Here is a 15433-nt window from a genome sequence, read left to right on the forward strand (position 1 = left end):
CTCTTTCTCTCCCTTACTCTCTCTCCCTCTCTCTCTATCTCCTTAGCTCTCAATCTCTCTCTTTCTCTCAGTCTCTCTCGCTCACTGATATGAAGCTGTCAAATGAGTATATATGAACCTACTGTTTGTTTTGTCTCTGTACTCACTGCCTAGTTATCAGTCTCTCCCTCCACTATCTCTCTCCCCCACATACTTATCCTTACCTCTCTTTACCCCCCCGCCCCCCTCCTCCCCTCTCAGATGGCCAGTCCCTGACGTTCAGCGGGACGGGCTATGTGAAGTACCGTTTGTTGGAGAATGAGAATAAGGAGGAGATGAAGCTGTCCCTCAGGCTGAGGACCTTCTCCAGCCACGCCACCGTCATGTACGCCAAGGGCACCGACTATAGCATCCTGGAGGTGGGTCAAAGATCAAACACAGTGTGCGTCGTGTTCATGTGACAGAGCGCCAGATTCTAGCTACTAGCTACAGATGATAAAAGATCTCCTTCCCAACACCATTTCAAGTCCACCATAGTTTTTTCCCCGGCTTGGGCATGAAATCGCAGTAAACAAACCCCTTTCTTGTCTGTGCTATGGGTACTATCCTATTTATTCTGAGTCTGCTGCTCCAGCTCCCAGTCTCATGCCCAGTCCCCGTATTAGCCCATGTTATCCTGTGTAGGAAACGGCCTGATAAGCGCTAGCTGCCAGGACCTCCCCTGGGGGGCCACCCTGCTGTGTGCTGGTTGTCTTAGTCGGCCATTTTTCATCCTCACGTGAAAGGGCTCTGGGAATGCGGTGGTGGGCCTCCTGTAAAACAACACACAGCCGTGCTATTTGAAGGGAATGCTGGGAGGGAAGCGGAAAGCACTTTCTCACACATTCCTCTCTGTGGTACTGTCTGGTTGCCAGAGGATCAGCTGTTCACTACGTCGTGCACTACTTTTGAGCAGGGCCCATAGGGCTCTGGTGAAAAGTAGTGCACTATATAGGGAAAAGGGTGCCATTTGGGACACGTCCTAGGGTTAGCCTGAATATCACAAGACATAATGTCATACGGTAAGATACGCTGTATGTACAAAAGTATGTGGACAGCCCTTTAAATGAGTGGATTCGGCTGTTTCAGTCACACCCGTTGCTGGTGTATGAGGTGTATAAAATCGAGCGCACCGCCATGCAATCTCCATAGACAAACATTGGTGGTAGAATGGCCTTACTGAAGAGCTCAGTGCCTTTCAACGTGGCACCGTCATAGGATGCCACCTTTCCAACAAGTCAGTTTGTCAAATTTCTGCCCTGCCGGAGCTGCCCCGGTTGACTGTAAGATACTGTACCCTAGACTAGATACTGAGAATAGTAGTAATATAGTGTTAATTATCTGCGTGTGTAGACTGTACAGTAGTCAATGGTACGAGATTGTGCTCTTCGTGGAACTCCAATTTAACATTCACATTATGCATCTCAAGGTATAAACATTATTATAAACTGGGTGGTTCGAGCCCCGAATGCTGATTTGGCTGACAGCCGTGGTATATCAGACCGTATAACACGCGTATGACAAAACATTTATTTTTACAGCTCTAATTACGTTGGTAATCAGTTAAGAACAGCCCGTAGCAGTGGTATAATAGCCATATACCACACCCTATCGTGCCCTTATTGCTTAATCATGGTAGCCCCACCATGGCTAGGTGAACATTTAGCCATATTGCTTATATTTATCCAGTCTGGTTAGATCTACAGAAGTTCCTATGGGGGGTAGAGACTAACTGTTCAATCTGGACGGGGCCTAACTTCTCTCTCTCTCTCCCACTTTCTCCTTCTATCAGATTGTGAATGGCCGCCTGCAGTACAAGTTTGACTGCGGCAGCGGCCCGGGAATCGTCTCTGTACACAGCACCCAGGTCAACGACGGCGACTGGCACACGGTCACCCTTGAGGTGGATGGCAACTACGCCAAACTAGTCCTGGACCGCGTGCACGCCGCCTCAGGCACAGCGCCCGGTACTCTGCGCACACTCAACCTGGACAACAGCGTCTACTTCGGCGGGCATGTGCGCCAGCACGCCTCTTCCACCGCTGGGCGCCACGGTCGCAGCTTGCCCGTCACCAATGGGCTCCGAGGCTGCGTGGAAGCCATCGTGCTCAACGGCCAAGAGCTGCCGCTCAACACCAAGGCGCGTGGTGCCCACGCCGTGCTGGAGGACGTGGTGGACGTGGCGCCCGGGTGTGTGCTGGCGCCCGCCGCCGAGGGCTGCTCCAGCAACCCCTGCACCAACGGGGGCAGCTGCTCCTCACTGGCCAACGGAGGTACGGAGCTCCTGTTGTGGTTGTTGTCGCTTGGTGTTGTGTTTATTCAAGTTGCTTAGTCATGCTCCTCAACCTAGTGTGCTTATAATGCTCAACGTTGGATTATTTAAAGATGATTACTTTATCATCCAAATGTGTGTTTCTGAAACCCAAAGTTAAAGTATACAGCTGTAATCTTCATTCCTCAAGCCAAACCCGTTTAACCCACAATCTGTATCCCTCAGTCTGTCCAGCGCCTCTATTCTAATAAACACAAAGACGAATGATATTTCTCCCCAGGAGCCCTGTGAACACAGACATCAAGAAATGACCTTAGAAGTACAATAAGCATGTCCTACCTTTTTTCTTATGCCTTCTCTGCTATTTCCACAGGTTACTTTTGTAAGTGCAAGGCTTCGTTCATGGGTACTCACTGTGAGATTGGCATCAGCCCGTGTGCCTCAAACCCCTGCCTGTACGGGGGGACCTGCGTGCCACGCGGCGCCGACCTCTACTGCCAGTGCAGAGGGCAGTACTCGGGACAACGGTATGGATCTGTCTCAGTCATAGATATGATACTTATATTTCCATAGTGACTGTTTAAGGGTTCAAATTGAATTATAGATTTGGGAGCTCAGACGAGACATTTTTCCTAACTTTTGCTAACATAGTGCCGGTTAAAGCTGACAGATATAATGATGTGTTACTTGTTATAAACATGGTATTAAAAAAATGATGCCCTCTTACCAATTTCAATGTTTGGACCAAATCTTTCAAAAAATATATATATTCTGTTTTGGTATGTGTTGTAGAAATATTGGCGGAGGAAACGATCTCGGCTTATCTGCGTTCCCAAATCCATCATTCCGTAATAGTTTTTTGCTCATGCCCAGGGCTCAGTATTCTCCATCAAGCGTAAAACGTTAGCTCTCTACTAGCTCACTCTGAAATTAAAATCGAGCCTGAGCTCGTGTTGATAAAAAACTGAAGCGTTGATCTTTAGGAAAGGGCATTGAGCGCTGAAATGACATGCAAAAATATACAGTTGAAGTCGGAAGTTTACATACACTTAGGTTGGAATCGTTAAAACTCGTTTTTCAACCACTCCACAAATGTCTTGTTAACAAACTATTGTTTTGGCAAGTCGGTTAGGACATCTACTTTATGCATGACACAAGTCATTTTTCCAACAATTGTTTACAGACAGATTATTTCACTTATAATTCACTGTATCACAATTCCAGTGGGCCAGAAGTTTACATACACTAAGTTGACTGTGTCTTTAAACAGCTTGGAAAATTCCAGAAAATGATGTCATGGCTTTAGAAGCTTCTGATAGGCTAATTAACATAATTTGAGTCAATTGGAGGTGTACCTGTGGATGTATTTCAAGACCTACCTTCAAACTCAGTGCCTCTGCTTGATATCATGGGAAAATCAAAATAAATCAGCCAAGACCTCAGAAAAACAATGGTAACCTCCACAAGTCTGGTTCAGCCTTGGGAGCAATTTCCAAATGCCTGAAGGTACCATGTTCATCTGTACAAACAATAGTATGCAAGTATAAACACCATGGGACCACGTAGCCATCATACCGCTCAGGAAGGAGACACGTTCTGTCTCCTAGAGATGAACGTACTTTGGTGCGAAAAGTGCAAATCAATCCCAGAACAACAGCAAAGGACCTTGTGAAGATGCTGGAGGAAACAGGTAAAAAGTATCTATATCCACAGTAAAACAAGTCCTATACTGACATAATCTGAAAGGCCGCTCAGCAAGGAAGAAGCCGCTGCTCCAAAAAAAGACAGAATACGGTTTGCAACTGCACAAAGATTGTACTTTTTGGAGAAATGTCCCCTGGTCTGATGAAACAAAAATAGAACGGACCATTGTTATGTTTGGAGGAAAACGGGGGACGCTTGCAAGCCGAAGAACACTATCCCAACCGTGAAGCACGGGGGTGGCAGCATCATGTTGTGGGGGTGCTTTGCTGCAGGAGGGACTGGTGCACTTCACAAAATAGATGGCATCATGAGGAAAGAAAATTATGTGGATATATTGAAGCAACATCTCAAGACATCAGTCAGGAAGTTAAAGCTTGGTTGCAAAGGGGCCTTCCAAATGGACAATGACCCCAAGCATACTTCCAAAGTTGTGACAAAATGGCTTAAGGACAACAAATGCAAGGTATTGGAGTGGCCATCACAAAGCCCTAACCTCAATCCCATAGAAAATGTGTGGGCAGAACTGAAAAAGTGTTTGCGAGCAAGGAGGCCTACAAACCTGACTCAGTTACACCAGCTCTGTCAGGAGGAATGGGCCAAAATTCACACAACTTATTGTGGGAAGCTTGTGGAAGGCTACCCGAAACGTTTGACCCAAGTTAAACAATTTGAAGGCAATTCCACCAAATACTAATTGAGTGTATGTAAACTTTTGACCCACTGGGAATGTGAGGAAAGAAATAAAAGCTGAAATAAATAATTCTCTCTACTATTATTCTGACATTTCACATTCTTAAAATAAAGTGGTGATCCTAACTGACCTAAGACGGGGCATTTTACAAGGATTGAATGTCAGGAATTGTGAAAAACTGAGTTTAAATGTATTTGGCTAAGGTGTATGTAAACTTCCGACTTCAACTGTAGATAATTCTCTATAAAATGACGCATGTATTGGATACTAGTATTTAAGATACTAGGATTAAGCATGGGATCAATGACTGCCAGGAAATAATATTGTTATTTCTCATTACTCTTTGGTCTAGGCTGCTGTATTGAATATTTATTTTCCACTACAGGTGCCAGGTGGGGCCATACTGCACAGACAACCCCTGTAAAAACAGTGGGAAGTGCATTGACAGCCTGGATGGTCCTGTGTGTGAGTGTGAACAGGGATTCCAGGGTGACAGGTATGTGTGCGCAAAGGGCGGACGTGTTACTTCTCAAAGCTACAGTTTTTCCAGTAGTAGATTTGACAAACTACTATCTTTTACTGTTTATGTGTTACTGTCTCCTAATCCTCCCCGTCCTTTGTCGCGGTGCAGGTGCCTCAGTGATGTGGACGAGTGCCTGAAGAACCCATGCTCCAACGGCGGCCAATGCCAGAACACCTACGGCTCGTACTCCTGCAACTGCTCCCTGGGCAACATCGGGCGGCTATGCGAACTCCTCTCCGAGGTCCGCAACGAGTTCGTCTCCACCTCCTGGAACATCGGCCTTGAGGAAGTCATCGGTATTGTGGTCTTTGTGGCCTCCATTTTCCTCCTGGTCGTCCTCTTCGTGGTCATTCGCAAGAGGGCGTGCCGAAGAAAGTCCAAGTCTGACGACGACAAGCGCAACCCGGGAGGCTTAGGAGCGCCACACTCCTTCCTCCAGCGACCCTACTTTGACGCAAAGCTCTGTAAGAACATTTACTCTGACATTCCGCCGCAGGTGCCTGTTCGGCCCAGCTCGTACACACCCAGCATCCCCAGCGACTCGCGCAACAACCTGGACCGCAACTCGTTCGAGGGCTCGGCCATCCCCGAGCACCCCGAGTTCAGCACGTTCAACCCGGACACGATGCATGGACACCGCAAGACGGTGGCCGTGTGCAGCGTGGCGCCCAACCTGCCTCCGCCGCCGCCCTCCAACTCGGTCTCCGACAGCGACTCCATTCAGAAGCCCAGCTGGGACTACGAATATGACGGTAAAGCAAATTTACTTCAGTCCATATCTTTTTTGTTGATTAAAATTTGTAGATTCCCTGCTATTGATTTTTTTAGGCTCGTTGGTGGAATTACCTTCGCTAAATTGTGAAGAGCAAGACGGTATATCGTAATATACAAGACTATACTCATTTTGAACTTTACAAATCAAAACTGTGCAGTTTGATCAGTTAGGCTGTATCAACAGGTCTAAATGAATTAACGAAAGCCTTATTTTTTTCGCCATACTCAGATTATTTAATGAGAATGTGACTATGATGTTATAAATAAGGACATCATTTGTACAGTCTGGAATGATCTATTTAGTCATTATCTCCCAACCCTAGTGTCCAAAACTAAAACCAAAGTACAAAAACCAAAAATGTAGCAAATCCCTGTGTGTAGTCTCTTCCGGAAATACTACTTCACCAACTTACATCTTTGTTTGTCTGTGTGCATGTGCATGTGCTTCTGTACTCCAGCTAAGGTAGTAGACTTGGATCACTGTTTGACCAAGAAGCCAGTGGAGGACAGTGCCTGTCACTACAACACCAGGGGCAGTATGTCTGAGGTCCAGTCCCTCAGCTCCTTCCAATCCGAGTCCTGTGACGATAACGGTATGTATCTGAACAGAAATGGTCAACCATGCGAGTTTAGGGATAAATGTCCTAATACATTGACTAGATTGATTTACACCCGAAGTGAACCAAGGAAGTTTGGTCGTCTTACACACCCATATTTGTACTAAACGTATATTTTAAAATGTAGTTTTCCTTTGGTCTTATAGACCCATATTTGTTCTTAATATAGATCTAAATATGTCATTTTAATTTGGTTGTATAGTTTCTGAATTCTGAAGCGGTACATCAGACTCTTGCATGTTTGCAGTGGAAAGCACACGTGGGGATGCTTGTGGAAAAGTCGTCTGGTTCTTGTACGACTGCAGTTCTTTGTAGAGTGGCCCCTTGGCTGTAGTTGACTTGTATACATGCTACATGCTAATCATCTCTCTTTGCGTGCCGTGATTGGCTGCAACGGTGACTCTCTGGGGTCATGTGTTTTTTTCTCTCCCTCTGTGCTGCGGGGCTTCAGTTCCCATTTGGATCAAATCGGTTCACAGACCCAGAACACGGTATTAACTAGGGGTCAGCGTGTAAGTCCTCAATCACCTCGGTACAGAAGGAAGCGATCAAAGATTACATTTTTGCAATATTCTCCAAGGCATAAAAAAAACTCTCTCTTTCTGTTCTCTCTCGCACTCTACTCAGCCCAAGCCGCAAAACAGGCTTGCTTGTACAGGCTTCCCCGCTGAAGTGACAAGAGGGGAAATTAGCATTAGCCAAGGAAGTTAGCAAATTAGCATCATAACATGATTTTAAGTTATTTACTTGCATGTCCCTTTTTTGTTTGTCTCTCTTTTTGCACGTGTTTCTTTTTAAACAAAATCTAGCCACGGATGGATGTTTGAGGAAGACAGTGAAGAGCATTAAGCAAGGGTATAAAGTACAGTACATATGATGGTTCTTCTCCCATATCTGCTCTCATTTCACATTGGGTTGTAGGGAATGTGTTTGCCATCAATCACCACAACCTTCATCTGTACTTACCCTTAACCTGACCGTGAAAACATGCTGGATTTCTGATACATTGATCTAATGTATTTATCATAGATATCTATCACAGTATATCTATATAGAAAATATTTCAACTTCTTTGTGAAGTATTATTTCGTTTTGACTGTATTTGGACAAAATAGAGTCTTCGCTATTTTAGGGCTGGAAAGGTGTTTTTATCCTTGAGAATTTCTCTGATCCTTCCTTCCATACTGTCAATGGCACCCCTAGCATCTCTGTATGTTGTTGCTGTGTCCCTCTCCACCGTGTCCCGTTCCACCTCTGTGTTTGTGACCAACCATTGAAACCCAAACATCCAATTGTAGACGTCGACATCATGCAGTCAGTCTTACCCTCCTGTCTTCACCTTCGTCCTACCCCCCCCCCCCCCCCCAACCAACAACTCCATACGTTTCAGAGCGACACGGGGAAAAGACATGTTTTTGTAGGGAAACGTTTCTCGAACGTTGATTTGACGTTTCCCCAGCAAACGTGCACTTCCATTTTTGGTTGCTTCTCTTTTTCCAAGTCATTTGTACTAATGTTTAAATTCTCCTCATCTGCTCCTTTCCCTTGCCTTTCACAAGCCTCCATAGTGACGGTAATCCACCTTGTCAACTCTGTTATTGACTCGGTGGAAGGAGAAGGTACTTTTTTACCATTATCACCTCAATCAATACTTGTTAGCCGTCTGGTGTTTCTGTGTGGTGGCGTTCCGTAGTTTCCAGACCTGGGTTCAAATACTATTTGAAATCTTTCAAGTACTTTGAGTGTTTGCACTTTAAAAACACATTTCTATTGGTTCCATTGCAACGGGCAAGCTCAATCAGGCACAGTTTTAAGTATTTGAAATGATTTTGAATACTATTTGAAATCCAGGTCTGGTAGTTTTGTGCTCCGTCCTGAAGTGTCCGGATGATGAGTTAAGCCTCGGAGATGCCATTTCCTTATCCAATGATATGCCTCATCTCATTGTCATCCAAGTTATTGCCATTTGAATCGCGCTGCCTAATTTGAATCTCAAAATTGAAATGTCTCACACGATTGGCTAATTAACCGAGCAGCAAAGGTTTCATTTGGAAGGTGCTAGATTAATTTCCCTCGCCCCTCAGTTGACTGTTTAAGAAAATGGCACGACTGTTGTCTGTATTGTAAGCGTGTATTTTCGCTCAGAACAGTAGGTGTTTTTCTTCATGTTTCATTCTTGTTCTGGGCTTCTCTCTCTCAGGTTCTTAACTTGACTTGTTCTCCCTCTCTCCTGTCCCTTCTCGCCTCGTCTAAAGAGTCTTTTTTGGCTCATGATCTCAAGAACCCAAGAGGTGACTATTTTGTCATTTGTTTGCCTGAATCCCAGTGGTGCCCCCCCCACCCCACTTACTGTCAACCAATAAAAAAATCCCATGCATGATGTAGATGCTGTGAGGAAATACGACTGGAAATGTTTAAGCACTGTTTGGTCGAAACAATATCATATCGATAGTTATAAACTAAACATGGAAACTGTCTAATTTTGTCACAGTACTTCAGTTCAAATCCCTCACGTAGACCCTAAAATGTGTTTTGTGTCCCCCCCTTTTGCCAGTAACTATAACTGTCCACGTTGAATCCCTTTTTGACGTCTGACACTAAAAAAAAACTGGAACTTTAAAGAAACCGTTTGAAACGGTGTTTTGAAAATCACTAATCGTATTCACCCTCATTTTGAAATGATCTCCGCTCAAACCACTCCATAAAAGCAATAACAACAAAAAAGTGTCTGTTTCAAGTGTACCACATCTTAAGGTAGTATTTGTTTACACTACGTGTGTGTACATGTGTGTATTTGCAAAGAATGTGTGTGCGTTTTTAAACTGTTTTGTGATTTTTGTGTTGATTTTTTTACGAATCCAACTTAATGTGTTGGTGTGTCGTGACAATTGCATGGTGTGGGCATTAACACGCTGCTGTTGTGTAAATGTATGTCATCTGATCTGTGCGAGTGTGTGTGCTTTGATTGAGGCTTAGGGTGGTGGGACCTGTGGTGTCTAATTATTTGCATCCTTGTCTAACAGGCTACCACTGGGACACATCTGATTGGATGCCAAGTGTTCAACTTCCTGGAATCCAGGAGTTCCCGCAGTATGAGGTTGTGGAGTCCCCGGCCCCCCTGTACAGTGACCCGAACGCCATCGATACTGACTACTACCCCGGCGGCTACGACATCGAGAGCGACTTCCCGCCGCCTCCCGAGGACTTCCCCGCCCACGAGGACCTGCCCCCGCCGCCGCTGCCCGAGTATGGCGACCGCTACGACACCCTGGAACCACCCCGGAGGGACCTGGCACCTCCTGGCAGCTCGGGTTCGAGTTTGGCCTCTGGGGTACGCCACCGCCCACCACTGCCTCAGCTCTATAGCCTTAACCAGTATCTACCGCACCACCACTACCCCAGCGACGCAGAGGGCAGCTCCACGGCCGCCACCACCACCCCAGCCTCCACCATGGGCGGCGCCAGCAGCTATCGGGGCGGCTACCCCATGGGGTACGGGCGGGGGGACTTTGAGGCGCCGGCGCTGGACAACATGTCCATGTCCCTGTACACGTCCACGGCCTCCTGCTCGGACATGTCGGCGTGCTGCGAGGAGTCAGAAGTCATGTTGAGCGACTATGAGAGCGGTGACGAGGGACACTTTGAGCGGCTGGCCATCCCCGCACTGGACTCCCAACAGCACACTGAAGTCTGACACTGGATCCAAACAAAAGTGCCTGAACCCCCCCCCATCTCTACCTTATGTTAACCCCCTCTGCCCGTGTATGTACACACTACAACTACACACGACACAAAGAGATACTACACTGACACAAACACACATACACACTTATACATACACACACAGAGCAATGAATTTGTTCACCTAAACAGGGGTTGTTGGGACTGGTCTTACTCTGAAGGCTGCTTGGCTGGGTGGCGGTGTCTTCAAGAAGATATCATTTAACAGCACTGGACCCCATAGCCTCCTCTATCTACTCAGTCCAACTCCTGCAGTACTGGAAAAATACCTGTGTTTGAGTTGCCTGTGCCATTGCTTTAAGTAAATGTCAATTATGCACAAGAAATGTCTGACGAAAAACTACATTGATGTACAACTACGAAGTAAAAAATAAATAAAACCATTGACACAACAACGATCATGATAGATAAAACACACACTACAAGGTGATATCTGTATTTGTAGAGGTAAAACCGTGCAAACTGATTTTTGATACAAATCCTCGTTCATTTTCAATGTAAATTTAAATGTACAGTTTTGATTTCAAGGTTTACTAGGTTTTGTAGATATTTTATGCTTTTATTTCCCCCCCCCCAAAAAAACACAAGTTAAATGGTGTGCTACATTATCAGCCTTACTGTTCCTTCATTCACAAGAAGAAAACACTGAAACTTGCTTTTTAAAAAAAGAGAGAAGAGCTCAGCTTTTCCAAAACACCATGTATCCGTTGAAAGTTGATCGTCTCCTGCTCATTTCAAAAAGGGTCTTCGATGAGCGACTGCATATTCTTGTGTTGTTCTATTTTTTATTTGTTTGTTTGTAAATGGCGACTTTGGAACCTCTTTATTTTTCCACCACGAAAATGGGACCCAATATATTTATAGTGCAAAGTTATCCATAGACACTTGACTTTTTCAGATGTCTATGTGGGTGTGAGCAGTACTATGGTCTTGTTAAGGTTTTTATTGAATACTGCCACTAGCTCACGCTTTCCTACTGGCAATAAATTATTCATAAAAAATAGTTTGGGTGCCTTGTGTCTTTTATTTGCTGCTGGCGTTTCAAGTATTTCATTTAACTAAATACAACTTTATTCATCCAACTTTATTTAGGGGCAATTAAGTAAAGCAAGTCAGGGTAAACATCAAAGTCAACTATAGAAATATCATGTGTATAACATATTTTTTTTTCCCGAAGTCAATTGTTTTGCAATGATGGATGAAATTGATTGCCAATCAGCTTCTCATCTTTAACAAGTGATCTCAATAACAAAACCGTTGAGAGTTCTGATGGATAAACGTCCCTTTGGAAGTTAAATGTCATCGAGCTCGAAAGTGTACAGACAGTTGAAATGCAAGTCTACTGCGCAGGTTGAATGCATCATCCTGCGACATGACTGCACCCTTACAATACTTTGTCATTCATCAACCTTTACATTATGAACGATTACACCACCCTACGCCTCAATCAAAGCACACACGCACGCTGCACAGATCAGATTAGGTTCCATACAGTTACACCACCATATTCATGTTAAAAACACACACCGTGCAATTGTCACAGCGCACCAACACACTCAAGTCGCAAGAGCAAGCTGGAGTTGATTTGTGATGAGCTGGAATCGAATCGACTCGAATGCAAAAAAGAGCAAAGAGTAGCCTACAAGTTGCATAATGGATTTGTGATTTAACCTAAATATGTGATTCTATTTCAGTTCATCTCATTTATTTTGGATCATTTGTTCCCTTTCAAGGTTCAACGACTGCTTTTTCCTCACTGTATTTATACAGCATGAAACAAGCCTTCACTCCAAGAAACGTGCTTCCATCAGATTTAGATTTATATACATAATATTCAGATGAACCAGATGAATTCTGAACTGTCTCATATAAGTATAACCACCCAAGTATAACCCTTTTTAGTGTAGAGCTGTAGACTGGCGTCGAAGCCTCAAATCTGAACAGGCATCTCTCCATTGGCATCGTCAAACTCAGGGCCCCTCTAGATGTTCTCCTCTGGATAGCTGGACCACCATGGTTTACTTGTGAGGAGCCTGACCTTTTAGGGTCACCCACGTGTCAGAGACGCCATTGGCTGTGGAGACTGAGTCTGACCGTTGTTGTCTTTATAAAGTGTCACCTTCACCCTCCTTGTCCAAAACCTACACCCCCAAGTCCAAAATCTTCTGCGGTAGGACGCTCCATCTAATTCCGGCATTCCCCCACCCTAAAGTATCGACCTCAAGCTTCATACTAGCAATCAACATTCCCATGGGTTTTCGCACCCTGAGGTCTCCTTCTGACTGTATTCCTTGGCTTCACTGTGCATTTATGCAAAGCACTGTTTGTGTTCGTTTTGAATCCTGCTTAATCCAGAAATTATAGCAAATTTCGATTTCAGATCTGTCTAATAAGGTCGACGTGAATCTCAAAGGTATTTGTCTGATCGTAATCCGTATTTGGCTGATTGCACTCAAATGGAAGGTGATGTGTAATAAAAATATGGTCAATTCTCGTCAAATCTCTACGGACATATCTAACAACAATCCTGTCTCGATTACGCTCAGTGTCGCCTATTGTTCTGGAATGGTCTTGAGTGACATAATAAGGAAATTGTCTATCCTGCATTGTGTAGTCAGACAGTGTGTTAGGCCGATACATGTTAACATAGAAACTGAATCACATTACATATTTGTTACCACCCACAAACGAGGTTTGTTTATTAAAATTCTGAATGTTTGTGTTATTGAGATCCCTGTTAATCATGTTGTTTCAGATTAGCTTGAACTTGGCATAATGCTAATGTTTATTGCAAAAACAGTGATACATTGCTGCTTCAGGTCATGGACCTTAAGCATTGGTCTTAACAGACTTAACTATTTATTTCATAAACAGATCATCTGGGGCATTCACATTCCCCACGTGCACCACTATATAAAAACAGTCAAACTACAATTGCACCACTATATAAACACTGTAAAACGACATTTCTTATAAGCATTACATGTATTTAAGGATCCATTGGAAATTCAAGTGTATTGTAAAAGTTGAATGCGTCAAACTTCAACATGACTGCATACTGATTAATGTATTTCTGCAATGTTCAGTTATTCATCAACTTTAACATTATGAACATGTTAATCATAGATATAGCTTACAGTTGATTACTATTTCATTTTATTTTGAGAATTATGTCAGAAATATTCATGAAACAAGGGTGCCAAAGAAAAATAAGTGATTTGTGATCAGACTCAAGGTTCAAATTCATGTTTCCTCAAAATATTACATTTCAGTATTGTCTGATTAAAGTTACATAACAACAATGATTCAACAGTTAAATACTTTTTTAGATAAACATTTGCTTCAAGGACCCCAACATCATCATGGCATAAAAATTCTCTACATTTCATCCAGGGTTTGGTTTTTAATGTTGACTTTCCCAGGCTACTGTACGTGTTACTTCGTTGTAATTCGACAGCATGAATCGGGCCTGGGCACCTGGAGAAGTGGCCATACTGGACTCATAAACATAGACATCATATTCAGGTATCTCATCTGAGGTAGTTTCTTGAGTAAAATACACTGCCCACTGGTAGGTTTGGTACTCGTTGTTGCTGACGCTGTTCGCCGAGTAGAACCCTACCCACGAGTAATAAAACACCTCCTTCCAGTCAGCGAAGGACTTCTTCACGAACAGGCGAGCGCAGGCGTAGCCATTTTTAGTGTAGAGCTGCAGACTGGCGTCGTAGCCTTTCACGACGACGGGAATCAAACCGTCCGCACCGTCAAATTCGGAACCACGCCAGACTTCCCTTTCGGTCGTGTCCCAGGGAGATTTTTTGAGGAGTCTGACCTGAAGACCGGGATTGAGGGCCACGTAAATGTCAGAGGTTCCGGACGTGTCGTTGCCGACGGGGGACTCAGCTAGTTTGGTCGGACTACCATCATCCTTGAAAAGCCCCACCACCATGTAACGGTCCATGATGGACTTTGGTAGGTTGCTCCAACTCATTTTCAGGTAGCCGTTCTCGGCTGGTTTGACGTCAAGCCTCAGCGGGTGACAATCGTCCTCAGTCTTCATTTCCACCATCTGAAGCCTTTGGAATCGGACCGACTTCACATAACAGACCTGGTATTCAGGTGACGGGCACGTTTGGTACCCAGCTTGCACCAGAAATGCCTCCAAACCGCCCAATGTGTCGTTCCTCCAATGGACCTGTAACATCTGGATTTCTCGTAAGAGGTCGAAGCTAATGGTGTACGTGTGATTTGGATGGAAGGAATTTGCTTGGTTGTCATTGAGCGGATCAAGTTCAGTAACAAAGACCTTGTACAACCTGGTTTGACTTGACCCTTCTGGCTGGACAACCCTGACTATGATCCTGTCCCTATTTCTGTTGCCAGATTTCAGTGAGTTGTAGTAGTTTTCAGTGACGTACTCAGGCAAGGCCCAAGAGTTAGCTTTACTGATATCCCCCACTGCGTAGTAAGCTTGCCTCTTTAGATCGGTCAGAGCTGGGAAGAAACTGTCGTTATTATCAAAGAAACCAAAGCCATAGTCACCTCTGGCTGGATCGAAATGGGTTTGGATGATGTCATGGTTGATGTCGATCTCTGATTGGTCAACAAACCAGTAAAGCAGATGGAGACCATGTCGTGGGAAGATGTTGCCGTACCATATGTCTCTCAGATCCTTGATTGAATCAATGGTCGGAAATGTAGAGGCAGTGTACAGAAACAGTAGCAAGACGAAACAGCAGAATAAGGTGTGCGATGCCATGATCAACCTGAGAGTGAGTGAGAGCACGCAAAATATCAACATTAGATATTGAATATTTATATTTATTCAACTACAGTGCATTCGGAAAGTATTCTGACCCCTTGCCTTTTTCCATTTTTTTTTTACTTTACCGCCTTATTCTAAAATTGATTAAATCGTTTTTTTACTTCATCAATCTACACTCAATACCCCATAATGAGAAAGTAAAAACAGGTTTTTAGACATTTTTGCACATTTATAAAAAAACTAAACTGAAATATCACAGTTTAGGTTTTACAGTACTCCGACCCTTTACTCAGTACTTTGTTGAAGCACCCTTGGCAGTGATTACAGC

The 15433-nt window shown here is 44.2% G+C and overlaps 2 protein-coding genes across 11 annotated transcripts in view; one reads left to right on the plus strand and one right to left on the minus strand.

The window, feature by feature from the left end:
• The window catches only part of LOC139579014 (protocadherin Fat 1-like), a 91368-nt gene extending 80025 nt beyond the window's left edge, over positions 1 to 11343 (plus strand). For 3 of the 10 annotated variants that reach the window (XM_071407212.1, XM_071407211.1, XM_071407214.1), the window contains 9 exons: positions 241 to 398; positions 1811 to 2291; positions 2664 to 2817; positions 5071 to 5181; positions 5317 to 5960; positions 6441 to 6575; positions 8159 to 8218; positions 8855 to 8890; positions 9623 to 11343. In XM_071407212.1, coding sequence (XP_071263313.1) covers positions 241 to 398; positions 1811 to 2291; positions 2664 to 2817; positions 5071 to 5181; positions 5317 to 5960; positions 6441 to 6575; positions 8159 to 8218; positions 8855 to 8890; positions 9623 to 10293 — 2450 coding nt within the window. In that variant the 3' untranslated portion in view covers positions 10294 to 11343. The other 7 variants (XM_071407215.1, XM_071407216.1, XR_011675662.1 and 4 more) reach the window with 6 other exon arrangements.
• Positions 11010 to 15103, minus strand: LOC139579016 (uncharacterized). Its single transcript, XM_071407221.1, has one exon. It carries the CDS (start codon positions 15097 to 15099, stop codon positions 13744 to 13746), a length of 1356 nt encoding a protein of 451 aa, XP_071263322.1. The 5' UTR covers positions 15100 to 15103; the 3' UTR covers positions 11010 to 13743.
• Between the last annotated feature and the right edge of the window lie 330 nt (positions 15104 to 15433).

Source organism: Salvelinus alpinus, chromosome 6 (genome assembly GCF_045679555.1).
Source record: "Salvelinus alpinus chromosome 6, SLU_Salpinus.1, whole genome shotgun sequence".
NCBI classification, from domain to species: Eukaryota; Metazoa; Chordata; class Actinopteri; order Salmoniformes; family Salmonidae; genus Salvelinus; species Salvelinus alpinus.

Coding starts and splice junctions, on each gene's coding strand:
- LOC139579016 (XM_071407221.1), bottom strand. CDS start 15,099: ATGGCATCGCACACCTTATTCTGCTGTTTCGTCTTGCTACTGTTTCTG.